This window comes from Cygnus atratus, chromosome 3 (assembly GCF_013377495.2).
Source record: "Cygnus atratus isolate AKBS03 ecotype Queensland, Australia chromosome 3, CAtr_DNAZoo_HiC_assembly, whole genome shotgun sequence".
Lineage (NCBI taxonomy): Eukaryota > Metazoa > Chordata > Aves > Anseriformes > Anatidae > Cygnus > Cygnus atratus.
The window spans coordinates 19708100-19734142 of NC_066364.1; the positions used below are offsets into that span (position 1 = coordinate 19708100).

General features: G+C 36.4%; 1 protein-coding gene across 1 annotated transcript in view; it reads left to right on the forward strand.

Moving 5' to 3' along the window:
- Positions 1–8097: 8097 nt before the first annotated feature.
- Positions 8098–26043, forward strand: part of MYT1L (myelin transcription factor 1 like) — a 130591-nt gene continuing 112645 nt past the window's right edge. The window contains 3 exon segments of the mRNA XM_035542940.1: positions 8098–8152; positions 8335–8368; positions 8679–8741. Coding sequence (XP_035398833.1) covers positions 8098–8152; positions 8335–8368; positions 8679–8741 — 152 coding nt within the window.

A 26043-nucleotide genomic window follows, 5' to 3' on the forward strand; every position in this document is an offset into this window, starting at 1 on the left:
AAATATTAAGAACTGATTTCAAAGAACTGACTATGCATATACAGTCATAATGGGATACAAGAATACCGTGTCAAAAGTCTTGTTAAAGTTGAGATAAATGACATCTGCTGCTCTCCTTTCATCCACAACCGCAGTCATAGAATGAAATTAATTTACAAGACTGTGATTAGTAAGGCGTAAGTTAAGGGTCAAATATTGTTATCAATTCAGGCTTAGTCTACCCTACTGACACTTAGGGGAGAGGAAGATCTGTTGCAGCATATTGTCATAAGCAATGCATCACTAAGTCCAATAGAAAACTCAATCAATTAAGTAGGAAGCTCTGCATTGACTCCAGGGATCAGGTCTCTAGAAGTAAGCTCTGGTGTCACATGCAAAGTTAAGGTTTTGTATATGCACAATGAAAGCAGGTTTAGGTTAGCTTGCTCTGCGTATTTCAATTCCCCAGAACCTTCACCTCATTTTCCTCATCTGCTTAATGTAGCATTTCCAGATCAAGCTATACATCTATGGGCATGGTTTTGGTCAAATAGCTTACAACTTAAACTTAATAATAATAATAATAATAACAAAATAATAATAATAATAAACCATAGTACCTAAATCCTGGATCATTCTAGGTTAAAGAACAATGTAGAAACACATATGGTGTTATCTGAAAGTATTTCTGGAATAATGCCATAATTTGGAGTTTTGTGTACTACCACGTACCAAGTACCATGGTAGAATTGAGATCACATGCTGAGCACTGATATCTTCAGCTGTCAAAAATAAATTTAAATTAATTTACTCCAGATTTTCAGTTAAATTGTATTAGTATATACATGCTCTTTCTTCTCAATATATAGAATTGCCTTTTCTTCTGGGTCATGCTGCATAAATTCAGATTACCAGAGAACTTCATTAGAATTGAACAAAACAGCAGAATTACTCCTTAAAGTATATGAATAGATACATTGTAAAAAAATTATGTTCTGTACTTTCAGCTTAAAATATTATTTTCTTATTTATTTTACATAGTTTTTTACTAGTTTTACATAGTTATTTATTTTACATAGTGTTGTTTGCAGTTATGATTTTTTTGTCTTTTATTATTTCAGAGTGGAGGTCAGTATGCCAAAAGCGAATAGTTACCGGCTTTCAGATAGTGAAAAGTATATAATAAAGCTAAGAGATATTTGAGGACTTACTGAAGTCCTTGGTAAACATCTCACTTACTGTACAGTAATGCAGTAATGCTGTTCAATGCTATTTCACAAAACATATCCAGCTTTTAAAAACTTATTCAGATTATCAGTAACAATTGATTGTATGAACTACTTAATTGATAAATAACTTTATCAGAAAATAAATTGCAATGGCATACAAGACATTGAAAAAACTACGTTAGAGTGCAGTATGAGCTCTATTTACAATTTTTTTTTTTAGTAAGACTGCACCAAACGCTAATATATTATGGGATACACTGCTCACACAACCTATTCATCATTTTCCAGTTCATGTTTCTTTGATTCTGAGAATATAGAAACATTTTCATTCTGGGAAATACATTTGGCACATTTTGTTTCACTCTCTAAGATATAAAAAAAAATAATAATAATTACCTTTAAATCCTTTCATTTTAACTTCCACACGTTTGAAAGAAAGACATTTTTAAAGTTATAAAAATACATGCTGACTAATCCTTAGCTGTAAAAATAGTACAGGAATTTACATGTAGAAATTTGGATCTTGCACCATGACTGGCTAAAAATCTTTCTTTACTGAGTAACTTTATGGTCACAAGGAGATGAATTTTAAACTGCAAACTTTTGTTGTTTAATAAACTCATTGCATTTTCGGGAAATCAGAATTTTTGTCTCATCAATTTACTTTTTATCATATTATGAATATTTCAAATACTCTTGATTAGGGAAAAAAAATAAATATTTCCAATACTTTTAGGAACATACTTATTTGGCAATAACAATTACACAGCATTTGCCGATACTTGTAATGTATTTTTAAGGTCATAAATGATCTCTATTACTTTTGTATTATATAGAGAGTAAATACTCTGCCTGATTAATTGTTGGATAATTTTCAAGGGGGGGTTGAGAATCCAGTTGGAGGAATTTTAGAAATCCAGATTTGATTTATGAATTTGAGGAATCCACAGACCTCCTAAATAAGCTTTATTCTGTGTTAGCATTTTCTAGCTTTATCTTTCAACCATCAGATTACAGTTTTTCCTGTTTCCTCTTACATGGATTTTTTTTCCCTTTTCCTTGAAATCATTGTGTACTCCAGACATTTGCAGACCCTGGTCAAGTAAATTTTCTTAAAATTTCTTATTTCTCTTGAATAATCTATATTCCAAGTTTTGCATTGTATATCACAATTTTTTAGACACCATCTAACTGTTTTAATTCTTTACTGACCTTTCCCAGTATTGAATCACCCTCTCCAAGATTGCTTCACTGAAAAGTTTAATGAGTACTGTTTCAAACTGGGAGTGTCTGTGTTAATGCAAAGTAGAACATATATTGTGGAAAAAGCTGTATATACATGGAAGAGATTAATAGTTTCTAAACTATTTCATTATAATAGCAGCGTCTCTGTTTGCAGACTTATGTAGGAAAATTAGGGGCTCTTAGCCCCTTCATGTCTTCCCAGACTTCTGATGCATTACAGCTAAAGGGAAGCTGGAATACTTCACTAAGCAAGTGTTGGCTGAACTAGGAGTTTTGGAACTTGAGACCGAACCTTTCAGGCTCCATGCCTGTAGCAAGAAATTCAGATAATTTTAACAAGAATGTCATTTGCAGGAATACCTGCCTGATATGGAAGAAAAATCTGAATTACCTCCTTGTTAGGGAGCAAAATTTGTTATTTGTCTTGGTGAAGAGCCTAAAGCTCTGGATCCCTCACAGTTTGCAGCCTTGAAGAAGCATGTATGGTAGTTATGTGAGCTTATCTAGAGATAGGTAAAGCAGTGTTGATTGTAGAAACTTTTAAGAGCTTACTCATGGCTGAGTCTATGATGAGACTGACAGTCCTAAATCTAAATACTGTAGAAAGGTTAAGTCTCCAACAAGGTGTCAAGGAAGCTAACAGAAAAATAAACATGGTCCTGATGAAAGCTTGCCCTCTGTTATCAAAGTTACTGACCATATCCGAGTACCTCAATGACTTTCTGGGAAATTAATATAGCCTTAAAGGTTGAGCAGCCATGGATCTCATTCTGCCCTTTAGCTACAGCAATGCAGTAATTGCTCATGCTCATCTGGCTGTCCAGATCCTCTTCACTGTTACTGCTTTGCAGATTATGAACTTTGGTCTTTCAAGCATGGTCTACATTATTTTTTCATAGGTGTAGGACGTTGGAATTGGCATGTTCTTTAGATGAGTCAAATCTGTCAAGCAACTCAGGCCAGTATATGTAATTGGCCTATCTCCAACATTGTTTGTCACTCTGTTAATTTTGGGTTAGCTGCATACTTCAGTAGTATATAACATTCCAGAGTACTGGTGAAGATACTCAGTATTATAGGGCTAGAACATATACCTGTAGGATTATATTATTGTAAAGAAAATTTTACACAACTTTTTTTTTTTTTTTCTGGAGAAATATTTTTTAACCATTATAAATATGCTGATGTTATGAATGCTTATTTTACTATCAGAGTGCTGAGTAAGAGAAAGTAAAATGTCTAAAAGGTCTCTATGATGTCCTAACATATCTACCTTTACCAAATTTTAAAATGTCATCAAAGAGCAGTTTCAAATGTTTTTGATTGCAGATTTTCCATGATAAAGTGTTGAGTGGTGCTAATTATGTCATCGTCTTCTATCTCATATCAGTTTTTGTATGATGTTATTAAGGGTCAGTGTCAGAAAGACGAACTTAGTGAGCCACACCATCCTCTCAGCACTTAGTAAATATTGATTTAGACAGTTAAAATTACAGCTTTCCTTCAGTTCTGTTGTGGTTTAACCTGGCAGACAGCTCAGCACCACATAGCCATTCACTCACCCCTCTCCCCCCTCAGTGGGATGGGGGAGAGAATTGTGAGGGGAAAAAAATCAAAAGCTTGTGAGTTGAGATAAAGACAGTTTAATAGGACATAAAAGGAAGATAAATAATTATAATAGTGATTATGGTGATAATAACAATAATAGAATGTACAAAGCAAGTGATGCACAATGCAATTGCTCACCACACACTGACCAATGCCCATCCCATCCCTGAGCAGTTGTCTCCCCCCCGACCCTGGCCAGTCACCCCATATTTATATTTCAGCATGATGCCACATGCTGTGGGGCATCCCTTTGGCCAACCTGGCTTTGTCCCCTCACAGCTCCTGGTGCAACTCCAGCCTCCTCACTGGCAGGGCAGCACGAGGAACAGTCCCTGGCTCTCTGCAAACACTGCTCGGCAACAACTAAAACATCAGTGTGTTATCAGCATTATTCTCATCCTAAATTCAAACCACAGCACCATGCCAGCTACTAGGGGAAAAATTAACTGTATCCGAGAAGAAACTAAGACAAGTTCTCAAGCATTTCCCAAGTGTTGCAGGATTGTTATGTAACAACAGTAATGTCTTGGAGAACCATCAGGCAAGGTTAATTTTGGGAATTAATGTTGTCTGGGCCTGCTGCTTTTAAAATGATTAATAGTTGCTCTTTGTTACTTTTTTTTTTTTCTTGGTGGTTTTTAATACTAGTTCTAAATTATCTCTAAATAAATATGTATTCTTCAAAATATAGTAATTTATTATCATTTTTCCCATTCAACAGTTGTTTTTCACTGACATCTGTAGTTCTCATTTTCAATAGTTTATATTTATTAGTAAACCGTTGTATGTGTGTGCATTCATATAATTTTTTTTTGTTCCTCATGAGTTATAAATTCTTTTTTTTTCAGCTTTGTATCTTTCTGATACAGTTATGTGACTACTGTTTGACACTTGTTATTTTTCAGCTGCTTCTAATCATCATTTTATGTTAAAAAAAATCCTTCTCCTTGATTTTGCTTATGATTATTTCCAGCTTTCATACAGTGTTGTTTTTAAAATATCTTGTGTTTGTATTTATTTACTGAGATCAGATTCTGAAAATAAGAAATGTAGTTGTCCTAATTTCCTGCACCCTTGTGACCACAAAAGGGTTTTTGTTGTCGTTGTCTAATTTTTATTGAAAAAATGGGGTTTACTATAGATATATTATTATTGTTATTGTTAATGTTATTGTTATTGTTATTTGATATGAGAAATCTATCAGATAAATTTTTAGAAAGCTCAAGAAAACTTCTCTGGTTATAGCATTCAATTGCCACTCCACAAGAATCCTTTGGTGCAACAAAGATTTTTTTCCTATCAACCAGTGCTAAATAAGCTAAACGTGAACATGTTGGAGCAGGTCCAGAGGAGGGCCATGAGGCTCTCAGAGGGCTGGAGCACCTCTCCTGTGAAGACAGGCTGAGGGAGTTGGAGTTGTTCAGCCTGGAGAAGGCTCCAGGGAAACCTTATAGCAGCCTTCCAGTACCTAAATGAGGCCTACAGGAAAGCTGGGGAGGAACTCTTTGTCAGGGGGTGGAGTGACAGGACAAGGGGGAATGGCTTTAAACTAAAAGAAGGGAGATTTAAATTAGACATTAGGAGGATATTCTTTACTATGATAGCAGTGAGGCACTGGAACGGGTTGCCCAGAGAAGCTGTGGATGCCCCATACCTGGAAGTATTCAAGGTCAGGCTGGATGGGGCTTTGGGCAACTTGGTCTGGTGGGAGGTGTCCCTGCCCATGGCAGGGGGATTGGAGTCAGATGACCTTTACGGTCCCTTCCAACCCAAACCATTCTATGGTTCTACAGTTCTAAGCTACTCAACCTGTTTCTTGTTCTACATGGTAGTCTACAAAATACCTTCCAATATAACTGATGTTCTATGATACTCCATCTTTGGATTTAATAGTTAGAACACAGATGTATAAATATAAGGGGCCTTGTTTGTAAATCATCAATAATGCTAATGCACCTAATGTTGATAGACAGCTCCTAGCTCTACTTCTCTCTGCCCATCTTTCCAAATTAAGTTGATTATTTTTAATGATGACTTGCCAAGTTTTATTTCTAACAAGATTATGTATTTTTTTTCTCTGAATTAAAATCTTAGACCTTTCTATCTTTATTTCTAGAGTTTCTCTCTCTGTTGCCACCTTAAGAATTTAGTCTCTTCCTACTTCTGATGCTGTGCTCTTTACTTTCAATCCTTAAGATTTCTCCTCTTAGATGCCAGGCTAAAACTAACTATAGCTAGCCTGTCCTCAATGTCCACATGTTCTCCTCTGCAATGGTAACTTATTATTTTGCAGAACTATAACGTCATGAATAAAGTAGGTCAGCTGAGGTACACCCCATGTGAGTTGCTAAGGTTCACCTTTCCTCTTTCTGGATATGAAAATTGTGAGGAAGTCTACATTTGTATGAGCTAATGATAGGCTTTGGAGCAGAATACTGGTCCCTGACCATGGAAGTGCCAGAAGTGTATCTGGGGACTGCTATGGTAGGCTGGCAGGTGACTGTCCTTTCACAGAACCAAAATGGTTGTCATGTAGAATTTCGGGAAATTGCTTGCTCCCAGCATCAAACATTGAATATGTGGGATGATGAAGGTTGAAGCTTTGATATGACAGATGAAGTCTTGAAGATCTGTGAGTGAACATATAAGTAAGATTCCACTGCCTAAACATAGGTACTTACCATCCTTTGAGGTGTCCTAGAGCATCCAAGACATGCATTGTCATATATGACAAGATATCTAGGTCACAGACAAAGACAGATCTGTGCCTTTCTGGAGAAGTACCAAGCTACATACAATACACAATGAAATTTAAAATAGTACTGCATGCCTGCAGCTTTTTCAGTCTTTTTTTCACCTCTTTGCCCTGACTCTGGATCTGAATTTTATGGATCCTATAGGGGTTTTTCCAGCTTAGTGATCTTTTCTTTGACTGCCAGTGTAGCTGAAAGCATACTCACAGCATTCTTGAATTAGAGTGCTTCTTTTGGTTTTGAAAGACAGGCTAAACTATTTCATGGTGTGCCCCTTCTAAATTTACACAGACTGTCATAACAACTGGGGCAACATTTCCAGGCTTCCTAACCTTTTTATTATCATCTCTGTGTATGAACCACCACAAATCCATCTTATCATCCCATTCTTTCACATCCAAAGTAGCTGATGATACAGATACTGCATACATTTTCAGGGACACTGTCTCAGCAGAGTTCAGTGCATTCTGCTTGTGTTGTTCCAAATTATAAACACCACTAAGCCTATGCGCTTCACCTTTGAAAATCTGGTGACAATAGGATATGGAAGATCATAAGAATCCATGTGGCCCTATGGGAACTACTACAGATCAGTGTTTATACTCTCTGAGGTCTAATCAGCAGCCCTGATGCTGCCTAAAGATTCAAGATCGCTATATATTTATCACTGTATAGGGAGTTACATCTGATAGAAATGCTGTTTATAGAACAAAGGTTAAGATTTAGCCATATTTAGCAAGTGAGCACATTTCTGAAGCTTGAAAAATGCATCTGGACAATGAAACACATTAGCAAAGGCTGTAGTGCCATGTTAAATAACGTGAAATCTATGAAATTCTAACGATGTCTCTTTTCAGTCACTATTTCTTCCTCTCTTTCCCACTCCGAAGTATTTGGGTAGAAAGCAACCCATAGTGTGGAACCCTTAACTTTAGTTTTTAACTGTATAGAAGTGTATTGCATCCTTGTTTCAAAATATGGGCATAATCAGGGCTTTCTGTCAGGAATATACTTTAGAAAAGAGGAACTGGCACTCAGCTGCACAAAATGTGCTACGAAACCAGAGAATGCAAATGGACTGATTAAAGCAGAAATCACTGCATTTTCTGTTTTTAAACAAACTCAAAGATCCTAAAAATCCTCTGTAAGGTGGACTTTCCCTTACGGTATAAAATGGAATTAAAACAGTGTCAATAAATTGTGTGAGAGACTGTATCAGTCTGTGCATTGATAGTCTGTGCATGCAGGATAAGAACATTGACTGCCTGCTAATCTATTCCCAGATGGAGGTGGATGCAGACGAGAAGCGCCATCGCACACGCTCCAAAGGTGTTCGAGGTACGTCTCTTGCTTCAGTAAATCACTCAAGGCCCCCGCTCAGGGTGACCTTCATCCTCCAGAATCTCTTTGCACGATTCATTCTGACCCTTGCTTTTACACAACCTTTCTGGTAATTTTCTGTAGAAGAGGGATACTTGTAATAGATGATAAATTTTTATATATTTTCCATCTCTCTGCAGTTCCCGTGGAACCAGCCATACAAGAGCTGTTCAGGTTAGTGCTCTGAGTGTAAAATGTATCCCCATTAGCAATTTAGAAAATTCATGCCTTTTAATGGGTATAATGCACTTTCAAGTTCATTGGTGGTTTGCTCATGCCCTGCTGCACTGATGAAATTAATTCCCTCAAGACTTGATAATAAAAAGCATCCCCTCTTTTTTTTCCCTTCAGTTATTTGATTTCTCTCTTTCTGTCTTTGTTGCCCTCCATCTCTGTAATACCTACTGCCTGCTTTTAGTATAATCTTTCTGCCGCACACCAGCATCTATATAATTAATTCTTTCTCTTTTTTTTTTTTTTTCAGCTGTCCCACGCCTGGCTGTGATGGCAGTGGTCATGTTAGTGGCAAATATGCAAGGCACAGAAGGTAATATCTGTAATTTTTCATAATTTAATGAAGATATTTGGTAAACAAGTCAGCTGGCATGACCTTGATAAACCAAACAATGATAAAAATTTGAAATTGGACCTTCTAGAAGCTATTTGGATTCAAATTTCCTTCTTTCTTTCTTGCTTGCTTGCTTTCTTGCTTTCTTTCTTTTTTTAAGGCAGTGCATTTCATTTGTCTTTATGGTGCTATGCTATTCAAAACCTTCAAAATTTCCATCAAGAGTAAGACTCACATAAATTAAAACCTTTAAAAATGCAAATGAGGACAGGTCCTAAACCCATACTTACAGGACCTAAAGCCTAAACCATACTTATAGGACTACTCTATCCATCCTAACCATGTAAGTAAATGTCACACAAAATCTAAACCACATTCTTGCTGAGGAAACTTGTTCTCATTTTCAGTCTTCTCTCATTTTTTTCATGCAGCTTTCTTGATCATGTGAAGGCAAATTAAAATTTGGCCTTACTGACATGGTTGGTACCAGTGTGACTTCTGTTACTTAATGTATTTCATAACTGAATGAGAGCTTCTGAACATCTTAAGTTTGATAATCAGGTTAGAATTAAGGATTGAAGCCCAAGACAAAATCACTGATAATAAGACTTCTGGATTCAAATATTACACTATAGTTATATCTTTACTTCAGTTTTTAAACTATAGTATGCGGAGAGATCTCCATTAAGAAAATGTGTTTAGCTGTTTATTGTTAATAATAGATCAAAATAGCATTATGTTATACATACATACACGTGCTTCAAATTAATTTAGAACTCAGTATTTAAATTTGTCTTCAATGTACATGTTCAATATTGTCTTATACAACTGTATAAGCAACATTCATTTTCTGTGCATGAATTTCTCACATAATGTTTTGAAAAACTGTTTAAGCTCAAGAATGCATTATTTTTTCTCCTGTGCTGTACATTTTATTTGACATATTTTATACAGCAGCCTCTATTGTAAAATGGCTGATGTTTTGGCCATCTGAAGGGAGAGGTGTTCAAACTAGTGTTAAATTCTCCTGAAACCATTAAGATTTTTTTCACTATTGACTTTTTCAGGTTTTAAAGCACTTGCCGTGTTTATAGGAATACATATTTAGCACCAAATCAGATAACTGATTTGTAATGAGGATATTTGTTTTTAATTAATTAAATTGAAATTATACAGTTGGACTTTATGATTTCTATATGTCCCTTCCAGCTGAATTCTATTCTATTCTATTCTATTCTATTCTATTCTATTCTATTCTGTTCTGTTCTGTTCCGTTCTGTTCCGTTCTGTTCCGTTCTATACGTTTGTGGTTAAAGCATTTATTTGAAAGATGCAAAATATAAAACAGTGACATGTTTGTCCACTCAGTGTTGGATGTATCATTTTTTAGCAGAAAATGAAGCTTAGGGACAAGTCAAGAAAATGAAAAATTAAAACAAGAAAGTGTTGTGCCTGATATTAAAATTCTTTTGAATTACATTTTAAAATATGAAACATTAAATATTTATATTCAGATGTTTTTTTCTAATCCTTTTTCACTCATAAAAATGGTAATGTTTTTGTGGTTATTTGAGGGATTTGGTTAAATTGGAGCACTGATTTAGAGGTAGCCAAAACGATTCTTCTTAAAACCGCTAGTGACTTCTCATTTCAAACCATGTTTACTTTTGTCCATTTTCTCCACGTAAATACAAGCTTCATCAGTAATTAATGAATAGCATCAAATCCTTCTTCACAAATTTCATGAGCAGTCAGTTAAATGACATGATTATAATGCCCTTTCTACTTACAAGATTGTTAGCTACATGCAGCTAGCATGCAGTTTTCAAAAACAATAATTTTGAAACCAAACAGAAGGAAACTCTTTAGCTTAAAAATAAATAAATAAATAAATCTTATGAGTTACACTAACTTTCTCCTATGTCTCAGTGTTTGTGTAACATCACTCTTTCGAGGTAGGGGAACGAATAGATGTAAGGTTTAGAAAGATTACATGCAGTTTGGAGACATCAGTTCTGTATTTGCTTTCTTGACATGATTCTGGTATGTCAGTACACGAACAGACTGAATTTCAGAGCTGTTAATTAAATGAAATTTTGGGGCGGATGCGCAAAGAATAAAAATTGGAAATACATCAAAAATTCATTTTTTCTAACGACTAAAGAATTTGTAGGGTTTTTAAGTTGTTTTCTTGCCACGCTGATCATCAATCCACGAATCAAAATATATTTAACTAATATATGTCTTATTTAGTGTAGAACAAAATTCTTTGTTGAAGCTTACAGCATACTTGTTTTCTGAAATAGCAATATATAATTTTTTAATCTTGTCCAATCAACGCCTAATAATTTTAAGTTTTTGAAAGAATTTATCTTTTTCTTCTTTCTAATTTTCTTTTTGGGTGGGAAAGATCCTCCAACATTTCTTCCAAGGAAATCAGACTGTCTTAAAAATTTCATGTGCTGAGGGAATTGCATATCTTGAGTGATGCCTAACTCAATTCCTTTTAGGCCTACAGAACATTTTAATGAGGTTAAGACCTTTCCATTCACAATATCAGACTAGCTCATTATGAGAAACGAAATGTATTTACTTCCACTAGATGCATTCAGAGTTCTCTAGCATTACTCTATTTATTTTTTTTATAACATCTTGAAGTCTCTGGAATTTCTGGTTTTTGCTTTGGTTTTGTTTTGTTGTTTCTATTTTATTTTATTTTATTTATTATTATTTTATTTTAATTTAATTTAATTTAATTTAATTTAATATTTTATTTTATTTTATTTTATTATTTTATTTTTGTCAATATAATTTTATCTTTATAATACCAATGTGACTGTGAAAATGGTGTTCAGATACTACATTAAAATTGAAATGAAATATACAGATCCTTTCAAATTTTCAGACAGATTCAGGAGATGAGATGTTCTGCTGACAAAATATTAGGTAGAAGTCAAAGGAGAGTTTTATCATATGTTTTGTACCCCATTTAATTATAAAAGTGCTGTTACTACGGTTCACAAGTCCAAACCATAATCCTGCAATGCTACGCTTAGCCAGGGAAAGAAGCAAAACTTATAAGCCATTGAGGTGTATCAAAACACAAGACTAGTACTAGGATAAGAAAATAGTGGTAACAGCTTGTTGCATCATTTCCATCTTTTTGAATTTTTCTTTGTACCAAGCTTTGCTGTAAAATGAAACTTTGCATGACAGTGAATACTTTGCTGTCAGCTCTGAAGTACAGGGCTTATTTTAGCTTGCTGGATGGGCATGTTAACAAGTCAGCTAAGACGGACAGGCTGCTCTGCAGGGCAGTTTAGGGCAGAATGGTAGGATCTCTAAAATTAACTTGGAACATCTTTCTCCAGTGACTGCATAGAAAGTTCAAAAAGATTAGCATTCCAGTCTAAGTGCCCAAAGTTAGGTGGTATTAAGAGCAGTGTCATATCTTTTTTTTATTATTTGTATTTTAGCAATAGCTAGAAACTTGAAGCTATCATGGATCCTCTAGCAGCAGCTATGATGCACTGCCTAGATGTTAAAGTTTACATAGTAAGATTTCAGTACCTGATGTATATGTTTGCAGTCACCAAGGTCAACTAGAATACCCACAGTTCATGGAGTTAAAGAAATTTATATATCTTTGTGGCAAAAAAAAAAAAGACAAAGGTAAAAGATATGGGGGTGGGAGGAGGGACACACAGAGCCATTCAGACAAATGTGAAGACATGAAAAGATTTCATATCTTAGGAGTGAAAAGCAGAGGCTCTTACTGGACCATGCTCCTGACACTGCTTATTTTATTCACTTAGTAGCTTTTCAGGCCCATTGTGAAGCGCAGCATAATAATGAACAGTACTCTTACATATGCAAAGCTGTGTATAATTTTTGAAGAATAACATGATCCAGATCCTTGAACACTTAATTGCGAACAACTTATCTGGTTATATTGCAGTTAGCCAAGGCACACTAGGACAGTGCTCTCAGAACCATGTTTTTCAGGATGTCTATCAGCAAACTCTCTGAAGAAAAATATCAATATTTGAATGTTTTTTCCTTGTGATTAGTCGGAAGTTAGCCAGTTTCATTAGTAAACTTTAAAGACAAAAGGATTCGTATTCTATGTATACAACTATAAATGCAAAAGTCCAACTTCTGATCACAGAAGTGGACTTACAAAAGTATCTGTAAGATACACAGGTGAAAATCCCATAGCTACTCTAAATTAACTGAGCATAAACTGTGGCCTATATTATTTGCCAAGTAGATGTGAATGACAGCTTTGGAAGTATTACGCTCTACTGTGTTGCTATGCACTTATTATTTACAACAAACAAACAAAAACAAAACAAAACTAAAAAAAAAAAAACACCACATCATATAGCAGTAGATGTCTAAGGTTTGTCAAGTAAATAGGTATTTAGATGCATCATAGAAATTTTAACTAGATTCTATGAAAACAAATACTTATCATATGCAGTGGCCTATTTTAAAAGCATCTTAACATTGTCATTTAATTTTTTTCTCAAATAACAAAGCAATTAGATTCTGTAATGGATTAATCACTTGCTAAATGTGACGTGCTTCAGAATGAAACAAATTTTAACAAATAAGAGCCCAAAAAGGAATTTTAAGCTCGTAGCTTGGTACTATATATATTAATTTAGGATTCTTTTAATGCATACATAAGTGTATTTGAAAGCAGATAAAACCACTGAATAGAAATTCAAGCTAAACACAATTTTAGTCTGAAACAATATGCATCAAATTTAAGTGAAGAATGAATTGTTAAGGTCAAATGATAAGCCTTTCTAATTTAAAATAGAAATACTTATAGAGCTCTCAATATATCATGAATTTGTTTTCTGAAAATAAGAATTCAGGTAAAATAAAGCATCTTAAAGACTTCATCTGCCAAGGAATTTTGCATAACTTTTCTCCCATTCATATTGCATGTATATGTGTGGTGTTTTTTTTTTCATTAATTACTGATACAATGTCACGCAAAAATATGCAAGCCTCAAAAGTGAGGAGGGATCTTAAAATAATGTTTGGATCTGTAATGTATGAATTGTCCCTAGCCTTATAAAACATATAATATTTCAATTTACCACCATTTTTTTTATATCAGCCAGTTCTTTGTTGCTTTACGAGGCTGTTTCTACCTATCCCATTATACAGATAGAATTTTGATCATCTTTTAATTTTTAAGCATGAGATTTGTCACTTGATACACTTGATTTACTTAAATTTATAAACAACTTAGAATTTAGCATCGTTCTTCTGATCAGGAAAAGCCCCACACACCCTTGTATTACCTTCGCATTATATACTGTAGTTAAGTCATCTATATTTTAGAATAGAGTGAGTGAACTAATTCAGACTCCCAAACTTCGAAATTAAAAGACTCAAATCTCTCTCTCTTATTAGAAAATTATTGAATTTCTCTGGCTTGTTGTGCCATATTTCTTATTCAAATTTTTTCATTTCATATACCTTTTCACCCACCAGTTTGATTGCCATGGCTGCAGCCGTGGGTGAATAATTGCCTGTCTTCACAGGAGCATGTTCTGGAGCTAAAGTCGAGTGCTTGCTTCCTGATGTATGCCTCATTTGGATTCTGCCGACAGCCTAGGGGCTGTATTATTCATGCCTTGACAGATAGCACTCACTAAAAGCATTGGAACACGGCCAGGTACTGGCAGAGAGATAGTGGAGCATTGCAACTTGCAACTGAGAGGAGCATCTATAATACAAAAAAGAGAAATCCTCATACCTCCCTTTTACTGGTCTCACTTTGATGGAAAATTCATTTGCATCAAAATAAAATACCCTAAAAATAAATACATTTTTTCTAAACCACGCTTGAAAGTTTAACACAATTTTCCACATTTAATTGCAAAGCTGATTTTAATTAGTAAGGCCCTGCATGTGAAAAATGAAGATTCACTTGGGTGAGTGTAACACATTGCAGTGTCTGCTGAATGCTCTAATTAATGTATGGCTGCTGTACAACAGGGTGCACTGTGGGATATTTATGAAAAATTCTGTGCACGCAGACAGTCTATCTGTATTTTAGTTCTTGAATCCACAAGAATAAATAACTTTTCCCCCTTTATTCTTTATGAGGCATCATTGTGCATGCCATCGCTCCATCCATAAACTTTATGGCATGCCTGTCGTTTTTACTATTTGTCAACGATATTATAAATCAGAAGCCAGGACATACATATTTTAACATTAATTTGATAGCAGAGCATGGCTGCATGCTGTGCAGAACCCCAGGTCCACTGATGCATTTGTGTTAAAGCCTAACTGCAAAACAGTGAAGTCCTTATTGTTCCTTCCTTTTTTGATACTGTGAAAAATCACACTGAATGCTGGAAGTATAGACAAATGCATATTCATTTCTCTCAAAGCTGATCACCAACCTTTAATATAATGTTAAATAATGATAAAATGATCTACTGGATATTTACCTGAGGACAAAAAAGCACTCTGGCTCTGCCTAGGCAATTTAATTCTTTCATTTAATGATATATTTGCTAAAGATTTTGGTAAGTAGTAGTAAATACCAAGAATAATACTATAATTGTATTTTATACAGCATAATTCACCATTCAGTATTTGTAGAAGATGTTAATAAATGGAGATTCACTGCTTTGTTAAATCCAGCTAAAGAGAAATAAATAAATAAATGCATAAATAAATAAATAAAATGAAAGAGCATAGGGATTTTTAAACAGAACGCTGCAAACAATAAATAAATGTGCTGACAGAGAATCCATAATGTATTAGAGTTCTGTATTGGCTGCTGTCTAGATTCAGCAATACATTCTTTGTCTGATTGTTGATTAATGATTAGAAAGGTACAAAGTTGGGTCTGAAACGTCAACCAGATATACACCAGCAATTGGTGTGTGGCTCTGCAAGCTAGTGGCCATTACCTAGAGCTTACCACATAAAAGAACCACAGCTCAATTTCTCCTACCACCATATGGATTGGGAATAGCAATTTCAGTGGCAGCAAGTCTCTTCATGTGCCAGGAGTACTAGCGTAATAAAGCGGGGGGGGGGGGGGAGGGGAGGATGAAAGTCAAAGGCAGAAGAGTGTTGATCTAACAGTAAGAGCACACAGCAGATTTTGGATGAGCTTTCTGCAGTGGGTCTCTAGGTTTACATGTTGCTCAAGTGATATGCTCATTTTCTTTGAAGTGGTGGGTGCTGGGCATATTTCTCATGCAGAAGTCCACTCACAGCCACAGTATTTTCTGTGGAAAGGTCTGTATGGAGATATTGCCATCAGCTACAAAGTAAATGAAGAACATGCAGAAAGTATGGGAAGGAAAAATAAAAAATAAAAAAATAAATCAAAAACAACAACAAAAAATACAACCAGTAATAGGAGAAGATCCTGAAAGTAGCTATACATATTTTTCTTTGCCTATGGGAAATATATTTGGTTGGCCTGGTAGCTTTGCTGAGAACATTTTGCTCTCTTAGGAGAGAAATAAATTGTTTAAGGTTGAATAATTTGTGCTTTTCATAATGAAAATGAGGATCTACAGAGTCCATTCGCACATGATGGGCAAGACATTTCATCTGCCTATGCCTGTTTCCCCACTTGTAAACAGGGAGAGAATTTCAGGCATCTTAAGATGTAAAGAAAGAAGCATATATTGGGCCCAAAAATCTGATATTTATTGAATATTTAAATAAAGACTTTTAAGTGGGCACTGATATTAGAGGAAGTCTAACCTTACATTTCAGTACTTTCTGTATCAAAAGCTTTTTCTGGAGGATATAGCAAAAATAACTGATTTGTAATGATAATGACAATTTTACATTTAGAAACAACTATAGTTTCCCTGTTCCATACTTTGTGAATTACTTCTTCATATTTTGTGAATTACTACTTCATGCTTTTCTGTAAAAATGTTGATTCTGAGATTTAGAAAGCTGGGAGTATCAAGACGTTTTTATTGTCGTGTATTTTAGTGATAACACAGTCATAGTAGCCTTACACTACATCAGAAAATTCTGGAGCAACATTGGACACTGGCTTTTAGCATACTGTAGAACTGTCTACATCCTTCTTATCAACAGTTTTTCTGAGCAGCAGCATAGTCATTGTATACGTTGTTGAGAAATGGTGTGGATTGCAAAATCTCAAGTCAGGGATTTGGAGACAGGAAAAGGTACTGCTCGATACTGGCAGCTGGGTAGACACAGAACCCAATCTTATTCCTTGCTTCAGTGTCCTCATCAATACAACTAGCAGACATGATCTGGAAAATAAAATTATCTATAGGTGGTACCTATGCTATCAAACAATACTACATTTTATTCTCCATCACAGTGGAAATTATCTGCATTCTGCCAAAATCCTTTAAAAAAAGTGGCAGAGGAAGTCAGATATTTCTTTCAAGTATTCAGATCTTATGAGATCAGACACCTTAGTGTTACCTGGACAAGCAAAAGATTATAAAGAAACTAAGAAATCAAGAAACCTACTCTAATATGAAGAAACCCCAGATATGAAGGTCTGCATGGAACTTCTGCAAGGTCTTAATCACTAGATCTTGCTAGCAGAATAGTCTATATTGATGGATATGTAGAGTCACAAAGATGATGAAGAGTCTGGAGTGTGTCACCTATGAAGAAAGACTGAGAGAGCTGGGACTGTTTAGCCTAGAGAAGAGAAGTCTCAGGGGAGATCTTATTAATACTTATAAATACCTAAAGAGAGGGTGCAAAGAGGATGGAACTAAGCTCTTTTTAGTGGTGTCCAGCACCAGGACAAAGGCAATAGCCACACACTGGAACACAGGAGGTGTCATCTGAACCTCAGGAAACACTTCTTTACTGTGTGGGTGATGGAGCACTGGCACAGGTTGCCTAGAGTGGTTGTGGAGTCTCCCTCCCTGGAGATCTTCAAAAGCCACGTGGACATGGTCTTGGGCAGCTGCTCTAGGTGTATGGGTTGGACTAGGTCCCCCCCCAGGGGTTTCTTCCAACCTCAACCGTTGTTTGAATCTGTGAAAAAGGACAGAAATGAGGCATAAAAGAGTAAAGAAGTGAGAAAATAAAAACAAGCTCATAGGAAAAAGATAATAAAGAATAGTTGTTGGTTGTCGGATTTTTTTTTCCTAAAAATAAACTATGATGTGTCTTTAAAGACTTACATTGAAGTTCTTCAATAAGTTGAGACAGTTCTTTCAAAGACATCACTTCTTATTAGTGGTTGGTATGAAGTACTGCTTCTAGTCGTGTCAGCCCAGGACAGGGAAAGGAGAGGTACTCCTGAGATATCTTTGATGACAATAATAAAACTAAATAAATATATCCACTGTAGAGAATCAAATGCCCAGGGGTTAAATACCTCCTGAAGACATCTTTAGCACTATACTGCTTAGGACACTCTATAACTTTAATCGGATGACTAGACCTCCCAAATTAGTCTCCTGGCTATTCACCTGAATCACCTTTCCAAGAAAATTTTGAAGTTCACTGATTACATGAAAAGGGATTGCAGAATCTAACGCCTTTTTGTTATTTGCAGGGATCAGCAGTGCCACACTTTAAGTACGCTTGGTATCATGGAGAAGCAGTGTAACGTCTAAGAGGAAATACTCCTGAGAAAGAAGTTAGGCCTGTGTTTTAAACTAAGTTTGATTTATGATAAAATTTTCATCCTCATAATGTCTCCACAAGAAAATCTTACCCATGTGTGGCAAACAGGAAATAGGCATTCAGAATAAATGCTAAAGCTAAGAGCTAAAGCTAAAAGCTGTCAGGAATTTGACTTCTCCTTTAAGTCACCCAGTGGTGACCCTCAAAAATGGACCCTCAAAAATCTGCCTCTAATTTTGTGTCTAACTCTGAAGTCAAAGTAGAGTTGTATAGAACTATACTGCAAACATTAATCTTCATCAAATTTCTGATATTCTGCTAGGAAGCATTTATTTGGGCACCCTGGTAACTATCTTGTATTAAATCCATAATATAACTATTACATCTCTTATCTTCTTGTTTCAGTGTAGCAAGTGTTTTTAAAGTCCTCCAATTTGTGATCTGTACAAGCATAGCACTCACACACTATTTTATGCTTTGTCAGTAGGAGTTAGAACATATAGAATCATAGAATCATAGAATATCCCGAGTTGGAAGGGACCCATGAGGATCATCAAGTCCAACTCCTGACACCGCACAGGTCTACCCAAAAGTTTAGACCATCTGACTAAGTGCACAGTCCAATCACTTAAATTCAGACAGGCTTGGTGCAGTGACTACTTCACTGGGGAGCCTGTTCCAGTGTGCAAGCACCCTCTCGGTGAAGAACCTCTTCCTGATGTCTAGCCTAAACTTCCCCTGCCTCAGCTTTACACCGTTCCTGTGGGTCCTGTCACTGGTGATTACGGAGAATAGGTCACCTGCCTCTCCACTCCCCCTCACGAGGAAGTTGTAGACTGCGATGAGGTCCCCCCTCAGCCTCCTCTTCTCCAGGCTGAACAGGCCCAGTGACCTCAGCCGCTCCTCATACGTCTTCCCCTCTAGGCCCTTCACCATCTTCGTCGCCCTCCTCTGGACACTCTCCAACAGTTTAATGTCCTTTTTGTACTGTGGTGCCCAGAACTGCACACAGTACTCGAGGTGAGGCCGCACCAGCGCAGAGTAGAGCAGGACAATCGCTTCCCTCGACCGACTAGCAATGCTGTGCTTGATGCATCCCAGGACACGGTTGGCCCTCCTGGCTGCCAGGGCACACTGCTGGCTCATATTCAACTTGCTGTCAACCACAACCCCCAGATCCCTCTCTGCGGGGCTGCTCTCCAGCGTCTCGTCGCCCAGTCTGTACGTATAGCCAGGGTTGCCCCATCCCAGATGCAGGACCCGGCACTTGCTTTTGTTAAATTTCATGTGGTTGGTGATCTCCCAGCTCTCCAATCTGTCCAGATCTCTCTGCAAGGCCTTTCCACCCTCATCCGAGTCCACAACTCCTCCAGGTTTGGTGTCGTCGGCAAATTTGCTCAACACCTTCTAGTCCTACATCCAAATCATTTATAAAAACATTGAAGAGGACTGGCCCTAAAATGGAGCCTTGAGGGACCCCACTAGTGATTATATATCTCCCATCTTCTGGGAACTTCTGTTGACAATAAAGAAGTTAATATATCAGGATGCTTTTTTTCTCTCTTTTCTCGATCCGTTTTTGTTTTATGGACAATAATATACGCTAAGGGAAAAGGGAAGGAGTTCTGTCACTCTGAGGACAGAGTTGCAGATAGACTCTCTGGATAGACTCTGGAAACTCTGATTCCAGTCCCAGTATCAGCACTTCGTATAAAAGACAGACATTCATTTTAGAGAGGAACAGAATGCAGTCTTGACAAGATAGCAAAGAACATGTGAATGTTGTCTTTTGCATGAAGTATTAGCAAAGTGCACGCTCTAAACCCAGATTATTGTAAAACCTCCTGAGTAAGCACTCTTTGACATGTAGAATGAAGTTTCAGTTACCCCTGGCAAAAGAGTGAAAACTGAAAAGAATGAACACAAATTTCTCACACATTCCTGTGTAATGGTTAAAGCTGGGATCGTGATTCCTCCTCTGATCATCTCATAATGAAAATTCATCTGAATTCACCTCTGTTTCTGTAAGGAAAAAGGCTTAAGGTACTTAATTCTATGAGTGGAAATCCCCCAGTTCAGGAAATAGATTCCTCCATTCCAGATTACAGCATCTAAATTCTGCTGGGTGTTAAGTGCTTACATTTCCCTAGGTATTAGGACAGGAGCAGACATACCTCACTTGGATGTTAAAATTCTGCTGTGCTGCTCTGCATAAAAACTGAGAGCTGTAATGCATTCATTCCCTTGATAAACCAGCAGATCGTGACTCTTTGCTACCACATGAGAAATCTGCGTCACAGTAAGAAGTTGAGTCATGCCTCTGAATTCCACTCCAGCGCTTTTTGCTTTAGACCATGCAACTCATATTAAAAGTTCATTTATACAAAGATTAGCAAATGATTATTTGTTATTGAGTATGGGCAGTGACAATAAGAATAATGTGCTAGAATTACTGATGTGCTGTATAATGTAGGTCTTGCATGGTCATGGTTTATTCTAAGATCATCAGTTAGGATTAATAGTTTCTTGGCTCTTAATAACCATAAGGACTATTTCAGTAGAAATGGACAAACAGACATCTCCAAGAATACTCTCTCCGACATGAGTCTTATGGATATTTTCCTGTTACTGGTGACCACAAAAAAAAAGGGTGGGGGTGAAATCTGTCTCAGAGAATTCTCTAGATATCCCCTACTTTGTAAAGGGAAGTAGCAGATAAAAAGTCCCAAGTAGATGGATGGCTGTTCTGCAGCCCATTTATTACAATAACTGCATTTTATGCTCACAAAGCTTTTTGAACTGCTAATTTCAAAACAATTCACAAATGTTAACACAGGAGCCTCAGTGCATTTTTTGATGTTAAGTATGCTATTTCAAATGATACTAAAGGTCATATCGCTTATGATGTTGTAATACGTTCACAATAACACATTGACTCACAGGACTGGTCATAGAAACTTTTTACCAGTGCACAGTTATACTACATAACAGTTTGAAATGGGGAAAATGGTGAAAACAAAACAGAAAGAAAAGATTAACTATCTCTCTGAAAATAATTCTGACAATGTAATTGTATAATTTATTTCAACAAAAGGTTTGAAATTAACATTTCTGGTTATTAAAACACATACACTTAGCTATCCTTTTTAATTCCATGTGATATAAGGTATTACCAGCCTTACAGTCTTCTGTCCCTTCCACAACAGTGAGCTAAAAATTTGTTTTAGTGCTACTGGCAAGGAAAGCGTATTTCTGAGTCATAGGACTGTCTCTGCAGCACCTTGGTGTTCCTTGAAAATACTGACATACTCAGAACTGACATGCCCTGGCTTTGCTTAACTTGTGAGACTTAAAGAAATCACAGAGAAAGATGGACTCAGAAATTGAGTCAGAATTATAAAACAAATATAATTTCAGAAAGAATGCAAATAAATTCTGATTACTGTGTTAACTTCATATCTTAGTATTCAGTCTTGCTGCTTCCAGTTGTTAAAAGGATGTAGGAGGAAGGACTGAACAGTTAAAATGGCATTGACTAGAAGTGGAACCACTTGTTTAAAATGTCAGAATTTAAGCAGAACTATACCATGGAGAAAACATTCAGCATTTTCTATCTACTATGATTTTAATTGATCAATTAAAATTATTACTGTCAGATTTAAAAATCGCAGCCTATTGGACAGCTTTGGCAGAACCACATCAGAAATATCATGGTTAATTTAGATTTGCTAATAGGGCTTATTTTTTCGCTTTTTATGTATACTATGGATTAAACTGATCTTTTATGTAAGCAAGAAAGGAATTTCATTCCTCTTATACTAAGGCACACTTAGTTTAGTTTACAATTACTTTGTTCTAGAAGTCTGTAAAAACAAGAACTCCCCAGGAAGACAAAAATTTCTTGGTTGTTCTGAAAAAAAAACAGAACTAGTATCAAACTCACTATTTTTTAACCTATAGTGAAATTTACAATTATCTCATTCAGAGACAAAAGATTTACCTACTGGTTATGTTGCAGTATAACTTTGCACGGTAACAAAGAATTCGAAGTGACATATTATCTATGCACATACGGAATCACAGCATCACAGAATAGTTGAGGTTGGAAGGGACATCTGATGTTATCCGGTCCAACCCCCTGCTCACACAGGGACAGCCATAGTACGTCGCTCAGGACCATGTCCAGGCAGCTTTTGAAGATCTCCAAGGAGAAAGCTTATCCCTTCCTTCAAAACCCTCTAGGTATTATGGACACTAAAATATTTTCTGACACCTGCCTCACCTTCAATTTAGAACGCTTACCTGTTAATTACAGAATGAGAGAAAAAAAGTTTTCCACCATTAATTTTCTGCATCTGATTTCACAAAAAGCATTTCAACAACAAAACCAGAATATAAGCACAAGCTTCTACAGCACCACTTAAATAGACCTTATATACTGAAATGTGAGAAAGATCCTCAAAAATCCTGAGTCTGCAGTTGATCAAGCTTGTAATAGAAAACCTATTTATGTATGCCCAGAGGTGCAGCCAGTGCTGCTCAGTGATTTTACATGCCAGAACATTTGAAATATGCAGACTACATGTACCTACAGCAGCATCTTCTGATCCTGTAGAGGCAGTAGGCTATGTCTGGTCACACTAACATGCAGGGGACAACACTGATTTCCATAGATAGCATAACAGTCACGTCCCCTTTCTGGACCAGCAATGAGAATGCTACCTCAGGAAACAAGATACTCTGTCAGTTTCTCCATCAGCCTGAGTGGACCCAAGCACAATGTTAATTCCCAAGCCAGAGTCATACCAAAAGGACAACAGATGACAACTGGCTAGGATCAGGTTGCTTTCTGCCCCTTCTGTGGGCTGGAAGGAGTACTAGGTTTTCTAGGGAGAACAGAGAGAGAGAAAGCTAGCTTAATGATTAAACACTCCTTTTGAGTTACCAGATTTGGAGCTGTAGCAGGTTAATTGACTTCCAAAAAAATAAAATAAAATAAAGGAATCTAATGTATTTTTGACAATTGTTTCAACCTGGGTTGTTAAAAAACAGGCAGAAAATAATACCGCACCGTCTGTATCTAAACACACAGCAATAAAGTAGCGTCCATACTACAGACATGATTTGTGTAGCTGCATTGGAATTTGTCTTTCTGGATTATGAGTCACATTTTCAAAATGATGCCTAAGTGAGAACTGCAAGCAGATATATGTCAACAAGAGACAGAGAAGTGATTTCAAAAACATTCGTACCATGGTGCTTTATATTTCTTAGTGTAGATATACCACAGTCAGCATGCTGGCTATAGTGACTCCCATGCTTATGTATCTATGTATTCTCATTGGGGAATTTATTCACTAAGGAACTTAGTCATCTAAACTCAAGTGCTTTAAAGTTAAGTGTGATGACATTTAATGTTGCCACAACTACTCCCAGTATAGATCTGTGCCCCAAAATATATAGGGACCATTTTTTAAAGTGACTAACAAATTGCTAACTGCCTTTCAATGAGACATAAGCTTTAAACATCAAATATATCAAACTATTCAAAAAATTAGAAGTAGTCATTGAAGTGGTATATATTTTCTAAGAACGTGCCTTTCGTCTCTTAAAACTTAAAAATCCGTTCCCTTTCCTGCCATCTTCCTGTTACATGCTTGTACTTCCACATATTTCCCAGTTTTACTCTTTGGTCCTTGGACAGTACATCATTCTGGGCCTTTCTTTTTTCACTCACCGATCCTTGCTACCTTTTCTGTCTGTGCATCTTTAAAACTGAGCAGCTGAACCTCAGAGAGGAATAACTGCTGCATTTCCCCATGAAATGTAGCCATAGGAGGTATACCGGCAGCAGATTTTCAATGGAAACTGCCATTTCCACCCACAACCCAGCTGCCACATTTAAATCATACTGTGTGGGGCTTCCACTCCCTTGGGAGGCTATTTTCATTTTCCTTCAGAGACTTTTCTACAGTCTAATAGAACTCACTGTCAGTTATAATAAGTAACATTATATACTGTAGTATTTTTTTAAAAAAATGTGATATGAGTCAAGTTGGAGCCTCACTATCCTGGACTGGAATGTGATGGAATTTAAATAGACTATTTCTTGGCCTCAACTGACATCCTTCCTTTCATCACATATATGAAAAAAGCCCAGATTAAGGGAAGGCCGTTTAGGCCCATCTAAGCATCTTGCTTTTGGAGTCATGTGATTAAGCCAGTAGGTAAGCTTTCATTTTTAGAACAGAGTATTTCTAATTCTTCTAGTCATGAATAAACCTTGAGGGGAAAAAAAAATGAACTGAGCTTAAGAGAGACAGTTTTGTCCTTTGAGTTTGCCAATAGCACGAGCCAATTTCTCTAAGACAGATGACCTTGTATAGTAGTGGAAATACTACCTGCAGGACTCCCTGATACTACAACAGTGCAACCACCATGTGTTGCAGAAGGTTTGGTCGACTAGTTGACCAGTTTGGTCGGTTGTCAGCACAAGCAAATATATGTCTTTCAAGCTGTAAGTCGGGGGCAGGGGGAGCAGGGGAAGTGCAACAGCATCCTCTCTGAGGATAATAATACTCCCCAATAACTACTTTGTACTTGCACAGGGTAGAAAAGCTTAACCCATTATATTTGTGTCTCTTGAGGTATATGCCCCATTACTGCAACACTGAGCAAAAGTTAGGACAGGACAACTGTGTGGGTCTAGAACCCTGAATTACTCTAATGCACCTCTGACAGAAACTGCTAATAGGGACTGTTGAAAAGTAAGTAACACTAAAATAGCTGTATCCAAGAGGGCTACAAGATACTACAGCAAAGACCATAGTCTTGGTTACAAGTTTGTGCTTATAACCTTGCACACAGTAGTAAGCAGGAAGGCACAATGGCTAGTATCAAAATTTTGTCAAAGCAAGTATAATGATAAAGGTATTTTAGAAATTCTCTTTATGCTAAACAGATTTTTATGTGAACTTTTTTTTTTTTGGTTTAGAGCCCACCAAGAAAGAAAGTATCTTTAAAGATAATGTAGAGGGTAAACTTCTAGCTCCCTCATAATCATATGTTGTCTAAATGCATATTAATGATGGTGAACATTTTTACAAAGAGACTAATTTTAGCTGCAGCTCCATAATGCATAAAGTACAGGGAATGCTGTCATTTCTATTCTGTCTTAGAATAATCATGTTTTCTCTGTACTACAGAAAGGCACATTCTTTTTTCTTTTTCAAAATAGGGAGATTTAAACATCTCAATCCTCTAACAACCAGAATTTAGAATATTTCACACCTGAATGACTCCTAACCAACCATGCAAGACAAAGAGCAGTGTCCTGTAGCTTGTGCTGGAGGTGAGAATCCAGTACATAAGCACTGAAGTGGTTGCAGCTTGTATCATTTTGTTTTTGTCATATTTTTTTTTCTGTTATTTCAGATGTTTACTGATGACAGTCACATTCTTGCATTAGAAGACTGGTCCATAGTATTATTACTTTCATTGTCTGTATTCCTTAGCTGTTAGCTTTTGGATCAAGTCAGATACTTATTGCTATAGTTACAGGAAAATTGGTGTATCCTATTTCTTAATTCTCTGCCATATATCTTTCTTAGTTAAAATTAAGTTGGGAGCTAGTGCTATTGTGTAT